The sequence below is a fragment of the Pelophylax lessonae genome (assembly GCF_965119305.1).
Source record: "Pelophylax lessonae genome assembly, chromosome: 2".
NCBI classification, from domain to species: domain Eukaryota; kingdom Metazoa; phylum Chordata; class Amphibia; order Anura; family Ranidae; genus Pelophylax; species Pelophylax lessonae.
In genome coordinates, this window is record NC_138769.1 from 55,132,718 (window position 1) to 55,158,866 (window position 26,149).

The 26,149-nt window shown below is 44.6% G+C and overlaps 1 protein-coding gene across 1 annotated transcript in view; it reads right to left on the reverse strand.

Moving 5' to 3' along the window:
• Window positions 1–25,763, reverse strand: part of MORC3 (MORC family CW-type zinc finger 3) — a 121,553-nt gene extending 95,790 nt beyond the window's left edge. Inside the window, exons 1-2 of the mRNA XM_082246955.1 lie at window positions 25,626–25,763; window positions 478–550 (exon numbers count right to left, since the gene is read on the reverse strand). Coding sequence (XP_082103081.1) covers window positions 478–550; window positions 25,626–25,664 — 112 coding nt within the window. The 5' untranslated portion in view covers window positions 25,665–25,763. The remainder of the gene's footprint in view (window positions 1–477; window positions 551–25,625) is intronic.
• Between the last annotated feature and the right edge of the window lie 386 nt (window positions 25,764–26,149).

Sequence of the window (26,149 nt, forward strand, 5' to 3'; positions counted from 1 at the left end):
GCTTTAATGAAGCTTGACAAATGCCGTGTGTGTGTGTATTGATCTTATACCTGCAATTCTTCCAAAACAAAGCAAAACTAGAGCTGAATTAAAGACGCTGAAAAGCTGCAGAGGTATCAAGCGAGCTTTGTCATAGGATTTCTATGAAGTCTTTGAAGATGCCTTGGAGAACCACCAAAGCGACATGGGGTACAATTTTTGAAGCAAAGCAAACGCAAAGTGTAAACAGAACTGTAAGCTAACCATTTTATTTAGTGACAGGGACTTTGACTGGCATTCAGACAGCTTTAAAAAAAAAGTGTGTCCAAAGCCATATTTTGAAGTGTAAAGGAGCCCTTAAAACTTTAAAAAAAGCATCACCAAAGCATTTTGAAGCGGTAGGCGCTTTAATGTGTGTTGAAGTCGAAGAAAGTATAAATGAGCCCTAAAACGTTTTTTTCATTCTTATAAAACAGACAAAATTTAAAGAAAACATACCTATAAGTTCTGCCACAGCACTGAAAGGCCAAGTATGACTCGTGGAGTTGGTATGCAGAAATTTGGGGCACAACTGAAAAAAAAAAAAAGAAGAAGAAGGGCATACGTTAATTGTAAGTTTTCACTATATAAACAAATTAAAGAGAGAACCAACCATGATTCTGTCCGCAAATTAATTTTAAAAATTAGTTCCTAATTATAGTTAAGCAGATTTACATACACAAAATCTTACATTTTCAAGTCATAAAAAAATATATATTAATATTCCAAAAATACAATCCAGCTCTTCTTTTGAACAATTAGGGTCTGTTCACACTGCCCACACACTGAACGCTTCCGTTTAGGGTGCGGGGAACTGTCAATTTTGGTTGGTGTGAGATGCAGTGACTGGGCAGAATCCCTCTTAGTTATTTTGATTTGAAGTGCTTGATGGTCTTTAGCTGATCTATGTTGGAAAATACCTGGCCCTTGGGGGGGAACAAGGAAGATAATTTAACCACTTAAGCCCCGGAAGATTTTACCCCCTTCCTGACCAGGGCCTATTTTGCGATTCGGCACTGCGTGACTTTAACGGACAATTGCGCGGTCGTGCGACGCTGTACCTAAACAAATTTGACGTCCTTTTTATCCCACAAACAGAGCTTTCTTTTGGTGGTATTTGATCACCTGTGCGATTTTTTGATCATGCGCTATAAACAAAAAAAAAGAGCGTCAATTTTGCAAAAATAACAATATTTTTCACTTTTTTATATGAAATTCCCCCCAAAAAAAATGTAAAATCAAAATTTAACATTTGAGGCCAATTTTTTTTATTACCATATGTTTGGTAAAAAAAAAAAAAAGTCGCAAAAAGCATATTTTGATTGGTTTGCGCAAAAGTTATTGCGTTTACTAAGGGAAAGATTTTTGTCATTTTTTTTTAGTGCGTAATGGCGGCGATCTGCGATTTTTTTTGCGGGACTGCGACATTGGGGCGGACAGATCGGACCCTTGACTGACATTTTTTACACTTTTGGGGTTACCAGTGACATTACTACAGTAATCAGTGCTATACATATGCACTGTTACTGTAAAAATGACACTGGCAGTGAAGGAGTTAACTGTATTGGAGAGGGAGGGGTTAAGTGTGTCCCTAGGGGCGTGCTTCTAACTGTGATTGGCTGTGGCTTGATGTGTAAGAACAGTGATCAACGGTCCTACATAGTAGAACCGTTTGATCATCATTCTTACACAGGGAGAACTGACAGGCGGCTTTGTTTACATTAGCCGCCTGCCTTTCTCCCGCTGTCACGGACGATCGCGAGTGCCCGCGGGGGTCCGTGACCGAGCGGGAGCGTGCCTCCTGCGGCGCACGCTCACTCCAAAAACCCTCACAGGCTAGCGACGTAGCCCTAATGGATTCTGCCAACATAATTTATTAATAAATGTACAGTTATTAAATTTTCCCACTGTGTGGTTACAATATAAAGATGAATCCACAGGATGGATCCGTTTGAATCCATAGTTTTACAATCTAGTGTACCGTAGAGCTTCAGCTCTGGTTAGCTGCCCTAATGCACTATTGCAAGTCACCCCCCCCCCCCCCCCCCCCAATCGATCGCTGATACAATAGTCTAGGATTTGGACCAGTGCAAGAAAGCCACCAGTTGGCTCTAAAAAAACGGTACCAGGTACAGCCACTTGAGCAAAAAGATGTATAGATACATCAATTTGTGGCAAGTGCACGTGGCAATACTTTTGACAATATAGTGTATATATAGATCAAATATGTGTTCATTTTTTTAATGGACACAAAACAAAATGTGAAGATAATGAAGTGTGATGACTCCAAGCTGGGTGGAGACGAGAATGGGGAAGTCGATTTGCACACGACACCTCATCTCTGAAATATGCAAGTCGATGACATCAATGAGCCTTGCCAAACTGCCTGTAATAGTCTAGTAAATGGTATGAGCAAATACCATTCATATTATAATTCCTGCTGTGATAAATGCATTCATTAAATGTGGCTATACAAATGTAAAAGTAAATCAGTTGGACACCAAACATGCCTAATACTATAAGGGGAAGAATGCTGATGGGACACATTACACATTCTAAAAACAGGGCTAGACAAATCCCAGACGCCAGGTCTCAATTGCGACTAGAAATTGCCTGCTGGCGCCTAAGATTTTAGGCCCATTCACTTGTTAGCACAAGGCATGAGCAAGTCCTAAAGCCGCTATCAGTTAGCCTATCGCATGCCAGCACCATGAACGTCACACGCCCATTATCTCTCCGCTCGCAGACCAAAACGCAGAATTTCTTCTTCTCTAAATCACATTTATTGCAGGCTGTGCCCCCCCCCCCCTTTTTTTTTCTGTGGACGGGCTTTGTCGAACCTCAGTTCTGGGTGCAGCTAGTAAAGGCTGTTCAATTCTAGAGCCAGACTTATAGCCGTCACTCTGACAAGCAGAGACAGAAAGGGGGGTTATGGGAAGACGACTGAGGTAGAGAGCAGAGAAAGGCGGCCAGCATCTGCCGGCATAGTGACTTGTCTCCTGTATAGAGTGTAGTAGAGGCACACAGACACACATGGGTACCCATTCAGTGCGGGGCTCCTGTGTGAGGTGAAGGATAGCCCAGCACAGCCCCCAGTGTATGCGGAGCGGAGAGATCCTTTCTTCAGGCTCTGCCTTGTACTGCATGTATTCAGGGCTGAGCCCTCTGCTCATCTCTCCCATCCTCTGCTGGGACCCATTTAACCATGGAACTACAGGTGGTCTAGGCGGACAGTGTACAATACAATGCTCAGGGGCCCCAGCTCCTGTCATTCCCCCCTCCATAAGACTGTACTGACAAAATATGCTGGCAAGCGGGGGGGGGGGGTGGTCGGGGATCAGCGGAGGCCCCCCATGTTGAATGCAGAGGGATCTGGGGAGTCCCCTGTGGAGGGCGTGGGAATCACCCCCTATGACAGGGCTTGACAAAAAAGCTGGCTCCCAACTATTTTAGCTAGCTAGTAGATTCAAAGCAAATTTGTCAAGCCCTGTTCTAAAAGATATACACAAGAATTCATATCATACCTGGGGTCTATCAAATCATAATTTCTACTTAATAAAATGCTGATAGTAAAACCTTATCCTCTGAACATACATCAACACACCTGCAGCAAACTATCCATCCTTGCACACAAGACATACTGAGATTGGACTACACTTTTGGGTGTACAATTAAAAGAACATTGCTGGCAGGTAGAAAAGGAGTTTTATATTTTCTTCGCCCACAAGTCTTCCTTAAATAACAAATACCAAGAATTTACCTATAAAAATTCTTACGCGCTGGTATCGAACCCCTTCTGTCCTGGCATCAATGTTTCCCGGCCACAGTCCATTGTGTTGTCGCTGCAACACACAACCGGGAACAATTCTACACATTTTTTGGGAATGCCCTTGGGTGCGCCCCTTCTGGCTGCAGGTACTGGGGATCGTTCATAAACTGACTCTTATCTCTTATAGATTATCAAGCAGCAGTGCTCCTTAATTTAACCCCTATGTCTAGCAGGAAATACAGTAAATCGTTATTGAAGCACCTTCTCAACACTGCTAGGGCATGCATCCCCAGCGCATGGAAGCAACAAATCACCGCCTACAGTTTCTCAATGGTTCGCCAGGGTGAATGATATTCAGCAAATGGAGAGTTTGGTGTCTTCCCTCGGGGACAGGGTGGAGGTCCACAGGGATCGGTGGCTGCAGTGGGACCCGTTCCTGTTCTCGGATGAATATCTGACCTATTCTTAAGGACACTATTCCTAAGGGGGAAACTACCAGTTCTGGAATGTCGACAGCGTCAGGGCTCCCCTTATCTCCCCCCCCCCTTTTTTCGCTGCACTTCTCCCACTCATTTCCTTTTCTCATCTTTGGCCTTTTCTTAACCTTTTTCAACTTCTATCCTTTCCTCGTCTTACAAAAAAAACCTGAAAATGTTATTTAGTATGCTATGACAATTGGGCATGAATGATGCGGAGAACAGTTATATGTTCTTTGCCTTATTATCTTTTGATCTACTCTCGTATTTTGTTTGCCCTTGCAGCATTATGTAGTGCCCGTTCTCGTTCGCTCTTTTTCCACCAGATTGATGTACGCTGATATCGCTAACTTAGGTTCTCCATGCTGTATTACGTATCGTTTTAGGTGCAGGAAACTTCTGCAGAGATACGATCTCAATGCCTGATTGCTCCTGATCTACTTAGCTAACATTCCTAATGTGTTAAGAGTACCTCTCTACCCATTGTATTGAACCTGTTGCTTGGATACTGTTGTTACTGCTGATTGTGTTATCATTCTGTTCTGTATTATTGCATACCATTAAATAAAAATTAAAAAAAAAAAGAAAACGAGTTTTATTGCAGAAGAGAAACAGTCTCTTCTGCAAAAAAAAAACCTTACTTTTTTTTTTCTGTTAATCAGTCGAATTATATTTTAAAGAAGAGATGCAATGTATAAGTAGGTACAGTTAGTACTTAATGCACACTGTCAGATATATTGAGCCAAGTATGGTTTAATGACCGTGTCTCTTAAGAACATGCTATCCTATTAGCATAAGGCCATAAATCTCATAAGCCAAACCACTTATTTCACTTCTGCGCACTGGTGCACAAGTGAAAAACGGAAATGTTCATATGCGGTCTATGCAAATTACATCAAGCTAACCTAAAGTGGTTCTAAAGGCTAATGCATTATTGCCAGTCAACCCCCCCCCCCCCCCCAACTCCTCTTTTGATCTATTGCTGAGCACCAGAGTAGCAGGACTACTCTCTCTCTCTCTCCCTCACCTCACAGCCATTGGCTCCTGCTAAGGAGGGAGCGGGAGACTGAACCGAGCTGCGGTATGTGAGCGTCTATGCAGAAAGCGCAGGTGTGCCCCCATTGCAAGCCACTTGATATGGGGGCAAACTGAGCTGAAGAACTAATAGAAACCAGTAGGGAACTCCGAAAGAGGAGGATTGGTGCTGCTCTGTGTAATGGGGATTATAATTTTTATTTTATTTTTCTCATAAAGAGTCTTAAAGAGGACTTCCGGCCACAAAATCGACATAATCGATTTTGGGCCATCTGCTTGCTTTTAGTCACCTGAAAAAGAAATGGATGGTTACGATTTTTTTTTTTTTGTTTACTTACCTTGTTATTGAAGAAAATATACTCTCCTTTCTTCCACTTCCTCCCTCTGCGGCCGCGGCCCGCGCCGTCACTTCCTCTTTGCACTGATTTCTGGGAGCTGAACGTCATCGCTCCCAGGAATCAATGTGCCTGCACCGGCCCCGCTCGTCACTTCCGGTGCGGCGCCTCATTCCCTGCTAAACAGCTTCTGGGCATGTCCAGAAGCTGTGGAGGGATGGCGTGCCCGCACAGGAAGTGACGAGTGGGGCCGGTGCAGGACATTCTGGGAGAAGAGGACACGGAAGAGGACGCGCTGGCTTCAGCTGCCCACATCCGAGATGGCAGCGCTGGAGAAGAAATTTTCAAGGTAAGTGCGACCCGGGACAGTACAGAGGCTATCCATTGTGGAATGTACTAGCCCTGACTGTCCCGGGGGTATTTTTATTGAAAAAACATTTCCGTGTCCGGAACTCCGCTTTAACCCATCTCCTCTTATTCTGAAATGACTTCACCCCATTGTCACCACTCTCACCCGCACTGACAGTGTGAGGCGAGGAGAGAGGAACAGCGGTATCTGCTCGCAGGGGAGACTCTACATGTAAACAGGGAACTAATCATCAGTGCCCTGTTTACAGTGCAGCCCCAACAGTGCCCAGCAAGTGATGCCAGTCATGCCCATCAGTGACACCAATCAGTGCTGCCTTTTAGTGCCCATCAGTGCGGCATATTAGTTCCGCCTCATCAGTGCACATCAGTGAAGGAGAAAATTACTTATCTACAAAGTTTTCTGATAGATACCAAGAAACTTTTTTTTTTCAAAATTTTTGGTCTCTTTGTTTTTCTTTTTTTAGCAAAAAATAAATCCCAGTGGTGAATAAATACCACCAAAAGAAAGCTCTATTAGTGTGGAATATATATATATATATATATATATATATATATATATATATATATATATATATATATATATATATATATATATATATATATATATATATATATATATATATATATATACATACACACACACACATTTTTTTTTTTTTTTCCTTCTTCTTCTTCACCATAGTCACCAAAACAAGTGCAGTGTTACTATGGTGACAGCATATGGCTGTGGTGGTGATCATGTACAATGTTGGCTGCTCTGATATCACTGCACATCAGTGCCGCCAGCCATTGTCTCTATTCATTTCCCCAGCAGTACAATATCACCAGACCAGTGCTGCCAGTCAGTACCCCTAATCACCGCCACACCAGTCATACTGCCACACCTGCCCCAGTGTCACCAAATCAATGTATGTGGGCAACATGCGTTCCATATCACTGCTACACCAGCTGCAGTTTCACAGCACCAGGGTAAGCCAGCAACTGTGTCCTTGATTATCGCCATACCATTCTTTGTGCCAGCATCAGTGTCCATGATTGCTGCCACACTAGTCCCCAGTGTCACCAGACCAGTGTAAGTCAACAACAGTGCTCCTGACCACAGCCACTCCAGTGCAGTGTTGGCTTTGTCACCCACCTGTACTAGACCTGGCCTGTTTCTTGACCACATTTCTGCCTGCACAGACCCGTTCGCACGTCTATGTTCCTGCGAAACACCAGTCATCCTCTGCCGACAACTGCACTCCTGGAACTCTTCTGTTCTTCCTTTCTTTAGCCTCATGTACTTCCTGGCCAGTGAACATGGCATTCCTGAGGGCAGCCATGTACCAGTAGTATAGTATTGCTTGGCTTATAGGAATTAGGACTGCTATAGGTGACTCTACACTAAGCTATAGTCCCTGGACATTCCCATAGAATCAACCATTACAGTACGTGATTTGACACAATTGGTTGATTTGTAAGATACAAAGTCCGGCACATAATCAGTCCAGACACTGAAAAAGTCTCACATGTGGTATGTACAAATTTTCAAGAAATTAGATAAGCCGTCATTACTTCTGGATTGATTTTCAAATATATACACACAGTGTGCACAGTGGGTATAGAAAAGAATCGCCCCCCATTAAAAATAATCACATTTTGTTGCTTTGCAGCCTGAAATGAAGATAGACACAGTTCTTGTTTTATCCAGCTGTATTTATACAGTGCAACTTATAACATCCAAGTGAAAGATATAACGCCAACATGTCAGAAAAAATTTTTAAAAACAGAATCACTGAGTTGGAAAAAGTATTACCCCCACCCCCCTTGAGTCAGTATTTTGTTGGACCACCTTTACAGCCTTTGGTCTGTTGGGATATGCGTGCAAATGTGGGGAAGACAGCGCAGATTTGGGTGTGTGAATGCTAATAAAGTGCTCAAAGTGCTAAATATTTATAATGGATGCATGTGTAAATAAATACCACATAGAATCTCAAATCAACAAGTAAATATAAAAAATAAATATATAGAAATCTCTTGACATATATATGTTAAAAGTGCAGATCACCACCTCATATATAATGCAATTGATAAAAAAATGTAAATGAATCAGGTAAATGACATATAAAAAGTCCAATATCAAAAAACAAAAAGTGCAGTAGTCAGCAAGTGGCAAGTGAAAGTCTTTTGGTTATGAAGATAACCCGAAAAGGTGCTCAAGTGCTGGAAATAAATGCATGCAACAATAGTGCGATGGTGATGGTCCTCTCCCCTAGGTAGTTGGCACTTACCGGACAGTGTGGACCCCTAAACCATACAGCGTAAGGGTCTCACAGGCTTGGTCCGGCATATAATCCAGGTGAAGTACTGTGGATGGAACAAAAAAAAAAAAGAGTCCTAACCACACGGGCCTGGTCTCACCACACAGTTCGTTTTCTGTTCCCCAGCCTGACATGCCCAGAGAACTGGATTCCAGGGTCCAGGGTCTGTTGGGATATGTCTCGCACTTCTAAATTTGATGGTGACTGCTTGTGGACTGCAGTCTTCAAGTCATTCCACAGATTTTTTAATGGGGTTTAAGTCTGCGCTCGGACTAAGCCATGCAAGGACAATTACTGTTCTCTCCCTTAACAACTGTGTGGTTAGTTTTGCTGTGTGCTTTGGGTCATTGTCATGTTTAAAAGACAAACCTGCTTCCCATTAACTTTCTGGCAGAGGGGAGCAGATTTTCTCAAAAATTGGACAGTATTTTGCTCCACCCATTTTTCTTCTATCCTGACAAGTGCTCCAGTCCCTGCTGCAGAACCACCCTCCCCCCCCCCCCCCCAAATAACAGGATATTACCACCTCCATGCCTTACTGTAGGAATGGTGTTATTTGGATAGTGAGTCCTTTGGTCGTTTGGTGTTCAGGCCATATCCCAACAGACTAAAGGCTGAAATTAAAGAGGAAGTAAACTCTCCCTTCTTTTCCCCCCTGCAAAGTGAATACGGACATAATGGGGTTATTGCAACTCAGTGGATTCAGTTTTTGAATTTTCTGACATGTTGGTGTTAAATCTTTCACTTGGAAGGGTGTGATGAATATGGCAGTGTGCAGGACGGTCTATCTGGACAGCTTTACCCCAGATGCCTGCATACTTAGATGTGCCTCTTCTAATCATCAACCATGTGAGCTGCTAAATATTGAACCTTTATTAAATGTAACAATATTGCTACACTTACAGGCGCCTCTCTTCTCTTTTATATCCAGTTGTGACATGACGCTACTTGTATATCAAGACATCACTTGTATATCAAGTCAAAATTTATTTTAAAAAATTTGCTTGTCTTGCAAAGCGCTCTCAAACCAAAGTTTTACTGTATATACATATCTCGATACACATACACCATAGTTTTGTAGACTAATTTTCACAGATTATATACTGGAGGTCAGTTATCTTTTTTTTTTACCAAAGAAATGTAGCAGAATACATTTTGGCCTAAATTAATGAAGAACATTTTTTTATTTGCAAAACTTTATAAACAAACTAACACATTTTTCACATTTTTTTTTCCATTTACATAGCAAAAAATCAAAACAGTTTATAACTAAACACCAACAAAAGAAAGCTCTCGGTTGCAAAAAAATATTTCATGTGGGTACATTTTTACATGCCTGAGTGTGACAGCACTGAAAACAGAAAAATGGCCTGAGCAGGAAGGGAATAAGGCGGGAAGGGAACTATTGTGATGTTTGACAAGGCATGTGATTTGTACCGAGATGCTGTTCAGATCACATGGGATGTCTGTGTGATACGAATTCAGCCATACAGATTGTATGGCTGAATTTGCACCGCACTCACACCAAAATGGTGCAGAACCGAACCCTTTCTTTGGTCTGCACTGGAATCAGATCGCATGAGTGTTCATACCCATGTAATCTGATTCCTGCACCTTTTGGCAGTTCGCACTGTGGTATGCGAAGCGATCTGGGGGTGTCATTAACCGGTTGCCGACCGCCGCAAGTACATATACTGCGGCGGTCAGCCCCGGCCAGGCAAAGTGACGTACCGGTACGTCACGAGCCTGCGAGCCAATAGCGGGCGGGCGCACGCCTCGGCTCGTTCACAGACACCTCCGTGCATGTGACCGGCGGACCCGATGTCCGCCGGTCACTCGCGATCGTCCGCAGTGAAGGGAGAAAGGCAGGCGGCTAATGTAAACAAAGCCGCCTGTCATTCTCCCCTGTGTAACAGCACAGATCATACGGTCCTGCTATGTAGGACCATTGATCTGTGCTGTTACACACACAGCCACATCCCTGCACAGTAAGAAGCACGCCCCTAGGGACACAGTCACTGCATCTCTAATAAAGTTAACCCCTTCCCTGCCAGTGTCATTTTTACAGTAACAGTGCATATGTATAGCACTGATTACTGTAGTAATGTCACTGGTACCCCCAAAAAGTGTCAAAAATATCAGTCAAGGGTCCGATCTGTCCGCCGCAATGTCGCAGTCCCGCAAAAAAAAAAAAAAAAAAAAAAAAAAAAAAAAACGCAGATCGCCACCATTACTCGTTAAAAAAAAAAAAAAAAAACAAAAATCTTTCCCTTAGTTAGTAAACGCAATAACTTTTGCGCAAACCAATCAAAATACGCTTTTTGTGATTTTTTTTACCAAACATATGTAGCAGAAAACAAATTTGGCAAAAAATTTAATTTTTACATTTTTTTGGGGGGAATTTCATATAAAAAAATTTGAAAAATATTGTTATTTTTGCAAAATTGACGCTTTTTTTTTTTTTTTTTCTTTTAATTATAGCGCATGATCAAAAAAAAAAAAAAAAAAAAAAAAAAAAAGAAGAACGCACAGGTGACCAAATACCACCAAAAGAAAGCTCTGTTTGTGGGAAAAAAAGGACGTCAAATTCGTTTAGGTACAGCATCGCACGACCGCGCAATTGTCCGTTAAAATCACGCAGTGCCGAATCGCAAAATACCCCCTGGTCAGAAAGGGGGTAAAATCTTCCGGGGCTTAAGTGGTTAACTTTGTATTGACACCCACAGCAGTTTGCATAGGGAAGTGTGAACTGTCTGCCAGAGACATGCGACGCGGGAACCGGCACCTGAAACGCGTTAGTTCACGCATTTTAATAGTGTGAACCGAGCCTAAAAGTGTCCAGTCTTGAGGGCTTATTTCCACCTTTCTTTAAAAAAAAAAAAGTGCATTAAATGCAAAACAATGGATTGGGTGTGCAATGCACAGGGCTCTACAGCGCTACCTATATATCTAGAAGGAAGAAAGGGGAAAAAAAAAAAAAACTCCCACACACACAACCCAATTACCATTTTATTTGAAAAAAATAAATACAATCACATAAAACCATGACATAAAAGGCTTGGATAGACCAAACATGCTTGTTTATTGCCATGAAGAAAGGCAAGGTAGTTCCAGCAGGCAATCTCAAGCCCCATCCTAATTCTGCCCTAAGCCCTATAGGGAAAAACAGTTCTGAGCTAGGAAAAACAGATGCTTGTGTAATGATGGATTAGGTCTTCACGTCCAACTACTTCAGTTATCCATGCCCAGAATATGGGCATGATATAACAAAAAGGTTTGCTTTAATGCCCCCACTCTAGAACACAATCTTTCCTTTGCCTGCCATGCAAGAGTGCTGGTCCTTGGTGATCTGTACTGGCTTTGTCTGATGGTGGCTTTAACAAAGCTTCCTGTGGCATTATAAGAAACTTGGTTTGAAATCGTGCAAGTTCAGCTAACCTCGCACGATTCCAAACTGGCATTTTCAGTCTGATTTTGGGGGCGATTTGACAGACATCTGTGCGAGTTCCTGCCCCGATGTCCATTGAAAATCGCCTCCCCGAAAGTAGTGCAGAAACGACTCTTGGGAATCAGTGCATCGCCGCAAAGTCAGTGTCGCACCTATTCGGACGTTACCATTGCCAGCAATAGGCTCTGATTTGATATGTAAAATCGGCCCAATTTGAACGTAGGCTGAAGCTGTTCTAGGTGAGTTTGCACCATCAGCTCCAGCTTCTATTTCCGAGTGCCTAATCAGAGATCTGCAGACAGCTCACGTCTCTCTCCTCTCCAGTAATAACGCTACACATGCGGGGCCTGCAGAGTTAACAGACTTCCTCCTCCCTCCCGATCCCAGCTGAATGGGGAGGCAGCCAGAGGGATCCAGCGCCAGTTCTGCTTCTCTCTGTGCCATGTCAGTCGCAGGTGCAGCATAGAACATGCAGCAAATACTCCTCATTAACAAACCACTTGCGCCCCTTTCCTTATTTAGGCTCAGGATATGCTCAATTTTCTTGTGTTAAAGAGTGGCACAGGCATAAAGCTGTATTAAATGCTCAATTTTTATTACATTCTTTTCCCCAGTACATTCAGTCCATATACAGTATCTCACAAAAGTTAGTACACCCCTCACATTTATGTAAATATTTTATTATATCTTTTCATGTGACAACACTGAAGAAATGACACTTTGCTACAATGTAAAGTAGTGAGTGTACAGCTTGTATAAGCCCCCGTTCACACTAAGGCGACCTGTGAGGCGACCTGGTCGCCTCCCATAGGGAAGCTGCGGACCCGTTCTAATAGGAGCGACACAAGTCGCTCCGACTTAGAAAAAGGGTCCGGAGCTTCTTTGGGGTGACCAGGAGGCGACCGCCATAGACTTCAATGTTATGAAGTCCGTGGCGGCCGCTCCGAGGTCGCGGCGTGTCGCTCGCACCGCAATCTCGGAGGTCGCCCCGGGAAGTAGCGTTGCGTGTATGTGAACCAGCGCTAACAGTGTAAATTTGCTGTCCCCTCAAAATAACTCAACACACAGTCATTAATGTCTAATCCACTGGCAACAAAAGGGAGTACACCCCTAAGTGAAAATGTCCAAATTGGGCCCAAAGTGTCAATATTTTGTGTGGCCACCATTATTATCCAGCACTGCCTTAACCTTCCTGGGCATGGAGTTCACCAGAGCTTCACAGGTTGCCACTGGAGTCCTCTTCCACTCCTTCATGACGACATCACAGAGCTGGTGGATGTTAGAGACCTTGCGCTCCTCCAACGTCTGAGGATGCCCCACAGATGCTCAATAGGGTTTAGGTCTGGAGACATGCTTGCCCAGTCCATCACCTTTACCCTCAGCTTCTTTAGCAAGGCAGTGGTCGTCTTGGAGGTGTGTTTGGGGTCGTTATGTTGGAATACTGCCCTGCAGCCCAGTCTCCGAAGGGAGGGGATCATGCTTTGCTTCAGTATGTCACAGTACATGTTGACATTCATGGTTCCCTCAAAGAACTGTAGCTCCCCAGTGTCGGCAGCACTCATGCAGCCCCAGACCATGACACTCCCACCACCATGCTTGACTGTAGGCAATACACACTTGTCTTTGTACTCCTGACCTGGTTGCCGCCACACACGCTTGAACACCATCTGAACCCAAATAAGTTTATCTCGGTCTCGTCAGACCACAGGACATGGTTCCAGTAATCCATGTCCTTTGTCTGCTTGTCTTCAGCAAACTGTTAGCAGGCTTTCTTGTGCATCATCTTTAGAAGAGGCTTCCTTCTGGGACGACAACCATGCAGATCAATTTGATGCAGTGTGCAGCGTATGGTTTGAGCAATGACAGGTGGACCCCCCCACTCCTTCAACCTCTGCAGCAATGTTGGCAGCACTCATACATCTATTTCCCAAAAATAATCTCTGAATTTGACGCTGAGCACATGCACTCAACTTCCTTGGTCGACCATGGCGAGGCCTGTTCTGAGTAGATCCTGTCCTGTTAAACCGCTGTATGGTCTTGGCCACCATGCTGGAGCTCAGTTTCAGTGACTAGGCAATCTTCTTATAGCCTAGGCCATCTTGATGTAGAGCAACAATTTTTTTTTTTTTCAGATCCTCAGAGAGTTCTTTGCCATGAGGTGTCATGTTGAACTTCCAGCGACCAGTATGAGAGAGTGAAAGCGATAACATCAAATTTAAACACGCCTGCTCCCCATTCACACCTGAGACCTTGTAACACCAACGAGTCACATGACACCGGGGAGGGAAAATGGCTAATTGGGCCCAATTCGGACATGGTCACTTAGGGGTGTACTCACTTTTGTTGCCAGCGGTTTAGACATTAATGGCTGTATGTTGAGTTATTTTGATGGGACAGCAAATTTACACTGTTATACAAGCTGTACACTCACTACTTTACATTGTAGCAAAGTGTTATTTCTTCAGTGTTGTCACATGAAAAGATATTATAAAATATTTCCAAAATGTGAGCGGTGTACTCACTTTTTGTGAGATACTGTATGTGCTTAAAAGGAGAACTCCACCATTAGAAAAAAAAAAATTAACAATTTTAAAAATTCACCCATTCTTCAAAAAGAAAAAATATGTATTTTTCTGTTTGATTTTGAGCCTGCACAGCATTGCAGGTCGAATGCTCTGGCCACTCAGTACAGACCTTTAGGCCACATTCATACTTGTGCTACTTGTCATGTGACTTTGGACCCTCATTCACATTTTAGGGTTGGTGGGGGGCCTGGAGGCAGCAGGATATGTAGGCTCCCTGCCCGCAAAACCCCACAACCACCAGTCAGGATTGTGGGGAAGCTGCCCTAGTCCCCATCATGGTGAGGTGCATTAGGGAGGGGTGGGGTGGTATGTGGGCATGAGGCCTGGTATGGCTCAAGAGGGGAGGGGGGGCGCTCACTAGACCCCCTTTCATAGCCTGCCGTCTGCATGCTCGGGTAAGGGTCTGCTATGGATTGGGGGAAAACACAGTTTTCTTACATTTTGGAGTGGGGGTTCCCCTGAAATCCATACCAGACCTGAGGGGTCTGGTATTCATTAGGGGGGAGGACCCCACGACATTTTCTCCCATTTTGCATTCCCATCCTTTTTTTACATTCAGCTGTCAGTGGGGGGAAACCAGCTGACAGATCAGTTGTTAAGGACGCAGCGGCCAGTTTCCCAGCTCACTCCTTAACAACCAGATATTCTTCATACAAAATTTGAATCAGTCAATCAATTTAAAGATGCAAATCATTTTGAAAATGTAGAATTCGTTAGAAAAGAAAGAAACTAAAGGCCCGTACACACGCACCGATTGGCCGAAAATTTACGGCCAACGTCCGATCGGCCGATTGTCGGCTTGTTAGTATGATGCTTCCGACAACCGACTGCGACTTTTCGGCCGAACAAAATCTGGTGTGCATGCTATAAAATTTTTGTTGGCCGTCACCAGAACGGCCGATTGTTCCTCAGTCAGTACAGATTTTGGCCGACAAAAATGTGATGAGCAAGACTGGGGATGCTCAGAGAAGAAAAAAACACACGGAAAGTAAACCAGAACATGACATCACTTCTGCAGTTGGTTGTTGTTGGCCGACAAAATTTGTGTGCAGTCTAGAGCACATTTCAACCGACAGAACACTGGACAAAAGACGGCCGATCGGTCGGCCAACAATCGGTGCGTGTGTATGGGCCTTAAACAATGACTTTGTAGGGCACAAACAAAAGGATCACATTGGTCAAAGTCGTACTCATCCAAAGTCGCAATGGAAACCGCACTTTTTTTTTTAGGTCACACAAGTATGAATGGACTCTTAGCTACGGAGCTGGAAGAAGTATTAATGGACTACAAGTGCAGTGCCATCACCACACTTGTGCTCTATTGAGTACTGTAACTCCTCTGCCATTGCGGGAGATGGACCTGTACTCTGACAATTGAATGACTTGGGTGTGCAAACAGAGCTGCACACAGCCATGTCTACTTTAAATCTGGCAGGATGCTGTGGAGAAGAATCCTGTGATTCTGTAAAATAAAAAAAAAGAGGGGAGGGAAAGCTGTGCATGTTGACCATGGTTTAGGTTACATCCTAAATCTGACTTTAACATGAAACTTGGTCAGAAAGATGGGAACTGTGTTTAAATCTCCAATGCATTATACAATTGTCCTTTAAATTTACCAAAAACATAAAATGCAGTCAAACCTAAACACTTCATTTGTAGGCAATCAGGCAGGCCCCTGCACTACATAGTTGAAGGTAAATCTAAAGGAAATTGAATGAGAAATATGTATAATGAATGGCCAGCCTAAGAGCGGCTTCCCCTAACCTCCTGCAGAGGAGTATCTGCATGGACTACATCACATGAATCAGGCAGTGCAGGCTTCAGCTTCTGTTAGTCCACTCACTTGGAGGAGGAGGGAGTAAAGGAGCCGCTTGTCATCCTAGGCTTGGAGGCTAACAATGCATGTAGCTTACATACACTTGCTCATAGCCCCATCTAGAAGCACGCACACAAGGGTGGCTGCAGCAGGGATCCATAGAGCCCTGGAAGGCATTGTAGCCACCAGAAAAAAAGGAAATATATAGTGATCAGCTCTTTACATGTTTGCTGTGTGCTCTTCTTTTCAAGCTTGAGGTTCCTTTGCATTCAATTTGTCAAAATGCAATCTATTTTTTACACTTTAAGGCTATGTGATGTGGGAAACCGCTATCCTTGGGCGCTTCCTCCCCCGAATGCAGATTGCAATCTGCAGTGGCTGTCAGTGCAATCTTGACGACACATTAAAATGCAGGTCACAAAAACGCAGTGAATATGCCACCACCAGATCACATGGTACAAAACGATCAGGCAATCTGGTTGCAGTGCGGTTCCATAATTGCTGCATGCATCTCTTTGGTGCGATTTGAGCCCATTCCTTTTAAAAACATTAATTGCATCACACTAAATCATGTGAATTGAAGAGGAATGAGAAAAGCTTCCCGTGTGATTTACATGCAGTTTATAGTGAGAACCGAGCCTAAAGCCTCGTACACAACTACACATTATGAGAATATCGGCGAATGATTGTCCATTTTTTTTTTGCATGCTAGTCTCATTTTGAAAATAAATAGGTTACTCAACTTAAGAAAATTCTCATATGACAGAATAAAAAACGGCAGGGAAGTATTGTATTTAGATTACATTTTCGGGATGAAAATCCTACTAATTAAACAAAAGTCGTACAAGAAAAATTTGCGTTTTTCCCTTTGGATAAATTGTTGTGATTGGCCCTCTAAAGTTGTGTACCAACAACCAGATTATCATAAAATCGATTGGAAAGCAGTATTTTATGTCCGATTTTCTGATTGTGTGTGTGGGGTCTTAAAACATTTAATGAATATGTACAGAACAAAACGTGTATTTAGCGATCTGCCTAGAATTTTGCTTTGAGCTGCTGCTTTGTAAATATTTTTTTTGTACATGATGTGTTTATACAGCAATAATGCTGACGTATACTGGGTGTAACACCAACAGAGCAAGCAGCATATTTACTTGTACACCCTTAAGCCTTGTACACACACCACTAGTTTAATCGCTCAACCTGGCGGGCTGAATGAAAAAAAATCCTGCCAGCTCAGGTTGTAGCTGCTGTACTAACAATCACAACAATGTTAGTACAGCTGTCTCCCCTGCTGAGCTATTGTGTTCTGACAAAGGGGTGGCACCCCTGCGCTGATCGGGAACCGGCCATAAGCCTTCAACAGGAGTCAGGAGCGCCCCTTCCTCCATAGAAATCGGCCAACACACGCAACGATTATGGGCCGACCGATCGTCCGTCTTTTGTCCAGAGTTGTGTTTTGTTGGTTGGAATGTGCCTAGACTGCACACGAATTTTCTCGCCCGACAAAAATCTACTTCAGAAGTGATGTCATGTGTTGGTTTGCTTTGTGTTCTTTCTTCTCTGAGCATGCCCAGTCTTGCTCATTAGATTTTTCCCTGTCGAAATCTGTACTGACTGCACGAAAATCGACAGTGTTTTGACGGCGGGCAGAAATTTTATAGCCTGCACACAAGATTTTTTTCGGGCGAAAAGTCGGAGTCGGTTGTTGGAAGCATCATACTAACAAGCCGAAAATCGGCAGATCGGTCGTCGGACGAAAATTCCCCTGGTGATTTTCGACGTGTGTACGAGGCTTTACAGGCTTTAGGAGTGACAGCCAGTTCTTCTAATCAGCTAATAAAAGCACTACCTTTCCACGTAAAAATATATAAAAAATGGAAATACAAGTATATACATAGCTGAGTAATCTGGAACAGGTTAATGAGATCACTAGTCAAAACACAGCATGCAAGAGTATACCTTTCTTGATGCAAAAATAATAATAATAATAATAATAATAATAGGAAATCTGGCTTACTGCCCTTCTGCAGCTCACTGCGTTAATAACAGTGCCTGGGGAATGAAAGACAAGGGGAAAAATCTCTGCACATTACTGGTTCAGACAAATGTCCACACACTGTACTGGAAGCAGGCACATCCTCTGCCAGCTGGTATAATATTAGCACGCCGCCGAGCTCTGCTGGCTGAAAATGAGCAGTGAGATCACAGATGTAAACAGAACAAAGACAAATCCCAATCCAATGAGAATCTCCAGCACAGGCCCGCCTTGATGACTCAAATAAATAATAGATGGTTTTGCATTCCTAGCATCACAAGCTGCAGGACTAAGAAACGAAAATGAAAGCAAATCTGGCAGCCTGTCTGTGCGAGAGGTAATTTACACTTCACTGATGAGGGATGCTTCCGCATCTGCCGCATTCCTCTACTCAGCTACACACAGATGGCGTTATCTAGGTCACAACTCAAATGTAAATTCTAACAAAATAAAAGAATGAAACTTACATACATACATTTTTTTTTTAAATCAAACATATTACTGTCCACTGAAAAGGCACTAATAAGAGCTTTATTACACCGTGTTTTTCTGCAGTGGTTGAAGCTTTCTACCTGGGGAGGCTCAACCTCTCAAAACCAACAACACCCCCCCCCCTCCCCACACCCCAATTAAAGAAATTATATTATGAATGACACAATAACAATCCTTTGCAAATACATCGAACTAGATGCCTATTAAGATGAGCAAAGCTTTATAATGAACAAATTATCAAACAAAACTCTGCTATATAAAAGGTTTCCTACAAAAATTAAATTTGAAAAAAAAAAAAAAGCCATTTAAAGAGCCATTTTTATTTAAAAAGAGTACCAACTGTATCCTTCTAACAAACAGCTTATTTTAATTTTATTCCTGCATATATTAGGTAAATAACAGTTGTTTGATTCAAAATACTAATCAAAAACACAGTAGGTTTTCCAAAGAGCATGATCAATATGAAACATCCACACAATTCATAAGAATGTAAACCCTGCAAAATATTTACTATATATATATATATATATATATATATATATATATATATATATATATATATATATATATATATATATATGCCTGAATAGCTGATGCTGCCTCAAAACTGTCACCAATCTGTTGTTACAATGGGGTCAATTCACTAAGCCACCATTCACACTAGCGCGACCAAGTCGCCTGACAAGTCACGGTGGGTCGCCTGCCATAGATTAGCACAGGACCCGTTCTAATAGGAGCGACACAAGTCGCTCCGACTTAGAAAAAGGGTCCTGTACTACTTTGGGGCGACTTGCATTGACTTCAATTATATGAAGTCCGCGCAAGTCGCACCGAGGTCGCAGTGCACGCTGTGCACCACGACTTCACAGGTCGCCCCACCAAGTCGTGTCGCCCCAGTGTGAATGGGCTCTAAAGGTTACATGACCCTTTTTTCGTAAATATCACATGAAGTAATAAAAGAGTCAATTCATTGAAGTAAAATATCAAATGTAAGGTAAATACCACCACCAAAAAATAAATAAATAAATCATTAAGCCCTCATTCACACTGAGCAACGCTTTTAAATCATACAACTTCATTAACACATTTTAGTCCAACTTCTGGGGCGACTTGAAAGACATCTGTGTGGGTTCATGCACTGTGCGGGTTTCATGCACAACTGTCTTTCTGGTCACCCCTGAAGTAACCAAAAGCAGTGCAGGACCTACTTTAGGAAATCGGTGCGGAATTGCACCTATTGGGATGCTGCCATTGCCAGCAATAGGTTTGTGATTTGACATGCGATTTTACCTGTCAAATCGTGCCAATGTTAATGGGGGCTTAAAGTGATTGTAAAGTTTTGGGGGGGGGGGGGGGTTTCAATAAAAAAAAAGAAAGACCTGTTATATTTATCTGCTCTGTGCAGTTAGTTTTGCACAGAGCAGCCCAGATCCCCCTCTTCAGCTCTCCTGGCCCCTCCCTCAGCTTGCTATGGGGGCACCTGTCTGGAGTCACAGCTCCATGTATCCATTCAGACACGGAGCTGCTGTTCAGCCCCACCCCCTCTCTCTCCTCATTGGCTGACTTTGACAGCAGCGGGAGCCAATTGTGCATCTGCTGCGTCTTAGCAAATGAGGGGAGTCCTGGATGGCTGAGACAGTCATGGACATCCCTGGATCGAGAGGGGGCTCAGGTAAGTATTAGGGGGGCTGCTGCATGCAGAATGATTTTTTATCTTAATACATAGACCTTCTGACTTTACAACCCCTTTAAAGTGGTTGTTAAGCCACTACTATAAATTAATCTAATCCGCTCTGTAATATAACACTAAGTGATCCTGTGCATGTTTTATAGACAAAATATGCTGACCTGTACCTATATCAGAGCGTTCAGTTGATCCCTCGGCTGTCTCCTCTGCCCGGCTGGCGGCTCCAATGGGCGGGCCCGAGCACTGCCGCTGACGTCAGAAGGGGAGGAGGGGGAAGAGAGGAGAGAGAGCGAGCCGAGAGGTCACGTGATCGCTGGGAGCCGCTCTGATATAGGTACAGATCAGCATATTTTTTTCTATAAGACAGGCGCAGGATGCTTTAAGGAAACCGTGATTTTTTTTGTTTTTTTTTTTTTAGTAAAACGCTTTAAGTCATTTCACTAAAGAACACATTCGTTATTTATCACCTGTCAGTAGTTCCTATTTTAGCAAAGTACAAAATAACAAGGCTGGGAACTCATCAGTGGCCAGTAAAAGCATACAATGTATCAGTGTGAAAATGTTTTGCCCTGAGCTCAGGAATGAACACAAAAATTGTAACATTTCACCAGGGGAAGGTCATTTTGTGAAAGCATGCTAGAATGTATAGTTTCATAGTATTTCTGTGTACATTTATTTCTTCCTTTGGTGCATTGTTAGCATGTGAAGAAAAAAACACCAAAAATAACTCAAGTAATATCGTAAAACAAATTTTTAATGCATTTGGTAAATAACCCCTTCTTTTTGTGAATGGACAATTTTTGAGATAAAATAACTTGTCCAATATTTAACTAAAAAAATCAGGCGGTATTTATCTGTTAGTGAAGTGACCCCAATGTAACAGATTTGCTTTAAAAGAAGTTTGTGCTGCAACCTGTCTAGTGATATATATCATCAAGCAAGCGATACGGAGTCTGGATATAGTAAAGGCTCATTTCACTTGCATATCCAAGTGCACAGATTTACACATCACATTAAAGCAATACATCCAGATTTCGAGCCCAAGCTCTTTTTCAAGCCAAGCCAATTTGGCTTGAAAAAGAGCACGAGTTCAGAACCTGGCGACACTGCTTTAATGTGAGATGTAAATCTATGCACTGCGATAGACATGCTGGTCGGTTCATTGGATCCGGACTATATTGGCCCTAGTATGTATGAATGTGGAGTTGGGGACCTTGTAAGCTCTTTGAGGACAGGGAATGATATCAATGTACAGTAAATATGTAAAGCGCTGTGTAAATTGACAGCTCTATACACGTACCTGTACCAAATATACAATATAAACATACAAGTAAAAATAAATATGAGTACAAAAAGTAATATAAATATAAAGTAATATAAATATACAAGTAAAGTGAGTATTTACTATATATGGACTCCATATTTTGATTGATTATATGGAAGCAGCAAGTATGGAGCCTGCTTTATTTATTATTATTTCAGGTTCTTATATAGCACTGTCAATTTACGCAGCCCTTTACATATACATTGTACATTCACATCAGTCCCTGCCCTCAAGGAGCTTACAATCTAAGGTCCCCAACTCACATTCATACATACATAGTAGGGTCAATTTTTTTTATACAGGATCCAATTAACCTACCAGCATGTCTTTGGAGTGTGGGAGGAAACCGGAGTACCCGGAGGAAACCCACGCAGGCACAGGGAGAACATGCAAACTCCAGGCAGGTAGTGTCGTGGTTGGGATTTGAACCAGCGACCCTCTTGCTAGGTGAAAGTGCTAACCACTACACCACTGTGCCACCCTATTATTTGATCCAATTTTGTGGTTTGAACTACAAGCATTAATTGATTGATTTTTTATATATATATATATACATACACACACACATACACACATACACACACACACACACACACACATCAATCCAAAACAACTCAGAAAATTCATAATAAAAATGTAAAAGGCTATCAATCACATTTTAACCCTATTTTAGGCCAGCAAAGTGGCAGTTAGCACTTCTCCCTTGCAGCACTGAGTTCCTTGGTTTGTTTCGGTGGTCACAGCACCGTCTGCATGGAGTTTGCACACTCTCCCTGTGCTTGGAAGGGTACTCGGGTTTCCTGCCACACTCCAAAGACATGCTGGTAGGGTAATTGCCTCAGTATGCAAAATGTATGGGACATTGGGACCTTAGATTGTCAGCTCCTTGAGGACAAAGGACTGATGTGAATATACTGTATATTAAAGCCCTGTATAAAAACTGTCAGCACTATATAAACAGCTGTATTAATAACAAAAAATAACCTAAAAATCAGTAACATTGCACAGTATATCCGATTCAATGTTCAGGCCTCTGGGAATTATTGTGTTCAAACAAATCCTCAGTTTCATTCTGTGAGAGGAGCCTGTAATAAATTAGAAATCCTCTAAAATATCTTTACAGTATTCCGCAGAATCTACAACCAGCAGAGTCCCCATTACAGCGTTTCCTTTAATGTAATAACTTGTTTTTGGACCTCCTATTGATATTGTGCCCATACGGCCCTCCAGAGCCCTGGTGATCCATGCAATGTTGTGATACTAAGATTGCTGTGTGTGTATTAGGCTTCCCCATGAGCCACACACCAGACAACCTGTGTAGTTAGGCTCTGACGGAGGACTGAGATTGCACACAGTGATGAGGTCCGAGTGTAGTAAGAACTTCCTCTATTAGAGATGAGGTACGTTGTGACAGATCCCCTTCATATCTGCTACAAAATATACTTTGGCATAAACAAGTCCATGCTGGAAAGTATACAGCGGCCACATGGCAGATTGTAAACACTTCACATTCCAATCCGTAGATCACAACCAACTCTGAACCCGGCCACTGAGGTTCTCTTCTTCACCATAGGATACAGCAGGGGGCGCTCTGTACACTGACACTGCTCATGTGATTGGCTTTCCCAATCTCACCGCACAGAGCTGTAAATCTAATGAGAGGCAGCCCCTGCAACAACAAGTGTTCTGAGACTCTCTTCACAGCTAATACAATACAGAGGTTACTCTTTATACTACAACACAGAGCGCTCAGGTGACGGTACAGAAACTGGCCATATATTATACAATCAGGCAGACACCTGTACTACATGGTAGAAGGAGATTGTACACTGTATGGCCAGCTTAACACAGAATACACCTGCAGAAGGGGGGGTGGAGAGTATTGTTTTTAAACAAATTAACTGACCAATCAGAATGTTACTGTGTAAAATCTGCCAATCCGGGCTAGCTAGTGCTGAAGGCCCTCGCACCTCAGTCCCAGCACGGTCAACGCGCTTTCGCGCCTCAGTCCCAGCACGGTCACGGGCGCCCTCGCCCCTCAGTCCCAGCACGGTCAACGCGTCCTCGCGCCTCAGTCCCAGCACGGTCACGGGCGCCCCAGTCCCAGTACGGTCATGGCAGTCCTTGCACCTCAGTCCCAGTACGGTCATGGCAGTCCTCGCACCTCAGTCCCAGTACGGTCATGGCAGTCCTCGCGCCTCAGTCCCAGTACGGTCATGGCAGTCCTCGCGCCTCAGTCCCAGTACGGTCATGGCAGTCCTCGCACCTCAGTCCCAGTACGGTCATGGCAGTCCTCGCACCTCAGTCCCAGTACGGTCATGGCAGTCCTCGCGCCTCAGTCCCAGTACGGTCATGGCAGTCCTCGCCCCTCAGTCCCAGTACGGTCATGGCAGTCCTCGCCCCTCAGTCCCAGTACGGTCATGGCAGTCCTTGCACCTCAGTCCCAGTACGGTCATGGCAGTCCTTGCGCCTCAGTCCCAGTACGGTCATGGCAGTCCTTGCGCCTCAGTCCCAGTACGGTCATGGCAGTCCTCGCGCCTCAGTCCCAGTACGGTCACGGCAGTCCTCGCCCCTCAGTCCCAGTACGGTCATGGCAGTCCTCGCACCTCAGTCCCAGTACGGTCATGGCAGTCCTCGCGCCTCAGTCCCAGTACGGTCATGGCAGTCCTCGCCCCTCAGTCCCAGTACGGTCATGGCAGTCCTCGCCCCTCAGTCCCAGTACGGTCATGGCAGTCCTTGCACCTCAGTCCCAGTACGGTCATGGCAGTCCTTGCGCCTCAGTCCCAGTACGGTCATGGCAGTCCTTGCGCCTCAGTCCCAGTACGGTCATGGCAGTCCTCGCGCCTCAGTCCCAGTACGGTCACGGCAGTCCTCGCCCCTCAGTCCCAGTACGGTCATGGCAGTCCTCGCACCTCAGTCCCAGTACGGTCATGGCAGTCCTCGCGCCTCAGTCCCAGTACGGTCATGGCAGTCCTCGCCCCTCAGTCCCAGTACGGTCATGGCAGTCCTTGCGCCTCAGTCCCAGTACGGTCATGGCAGTCCTTGCGCCTCAGTCCCAGTACGGTCATGGCAGTCCTTGCGCCTCAGTCCCAGTACGGTCATGGCAGTCCTTGCGCCTCAGTCCCAGTACGGTCATGGCAGTCCTCGCGCCTCAGTCCCAGTACGGTCATGGCAGTCCTCGCGCCTCAGTCCCAGTACGGTCACGGCAGTCCTTGCGCCTCAGTCCCAGTACGGTCATGGCAGTCCTCGCGCCTCAGTCCCAGTACGGTCACGGCAGTCCTCGCCCCTCAGTCCCAGTACGGTCATGGCAGTCCTTGCACCTCAGTCCCAGTACGGTCATGGCAGTCCTCGCCCCTCAGTCCCAGTACGGTCATGGCAGTCCTTGCACCTCAGTCCCAGTACGGTCATGGCAGTCCTCGCCCCTCAGTCCCAGTACGGTCATGGCAGTCCTTGCACCTCAGTCCCAGTACGGTCATGGCAGTCCTCGCACCTCAGTCCCAGTACGGTCATGGCAGTCCTCGCCCCTCAGTCCCAGTACGGTCATGGCAGTCCTTGCACCTCAGTCCCAGTACGGTCATGGCAGTCCTTGCACCTCAGTCCCAGTACGGTCATGGCAGTCCTCGCCCCTCAGTCCCAGTACGGTCATGGCAGTCCTTGCCCTCAGTCCCAGTACGGTCATGGTAATCCTCATACAGTGCACTCTCCCGTCCGCACAGCGCCCCCGTGAGGTGAGTACAGAGAGCGGAGGGAGCCGCGTGCCGTACGTCCAGTGTTATCAGTCAGTCCTTCTCCTCCGCTCCGCTCTATAACATACGGACCGGACACTGCCCACACCTTACATGCCTCCAGTCCTGTCACTAACCCCCACCCAGAACACCCGGCGGTGACACACACAGGTTGAGTTTGGCAGTTCCCCCCTCCCTTCCCGCTCACCGCACTCAGGCGAATCCCGTCCGTCCCTTGAGCCGCCATCTTGTGTAAGGGCGCAACCAGCACCTCAGCAGGACCGCCGAGCCCACCCTCTTTCCGGGGCGTGGCTTCCGCGTTTGAGGCGGAGCCAATCCTTGCTCGCTGTTCGGGTACTGACGCGTGACTGCTGAGGTGGGGATGCGCTGACTGCCTGGGCTGTGAGGGGGCGGAGCTCCGCCGTGTGTGCTGTACATGGGCGGACCTCTGGCGTGTGCTGTACATGGGCGGAGCTCCGCCTTCTGAAGATGACGTGTTCTCTCTGCCTGCCTGAATGGAGAACACACAGTGTAGTCATCAACAGTCTCTGTATGTCACCTCCTCTCTGTATGTCACCTCCTCTCTGTATACACATCTCAGTGTAGTCATCACCACTCTCTGTATGTCATCTCTCAGAGTAATAATAGTCACCTCCTCTCTATATACACATCTCAGAGTAATCATCACCCCTCCCTGTGAATATAGCCTCCTCTTTATATAAATATCTCTGA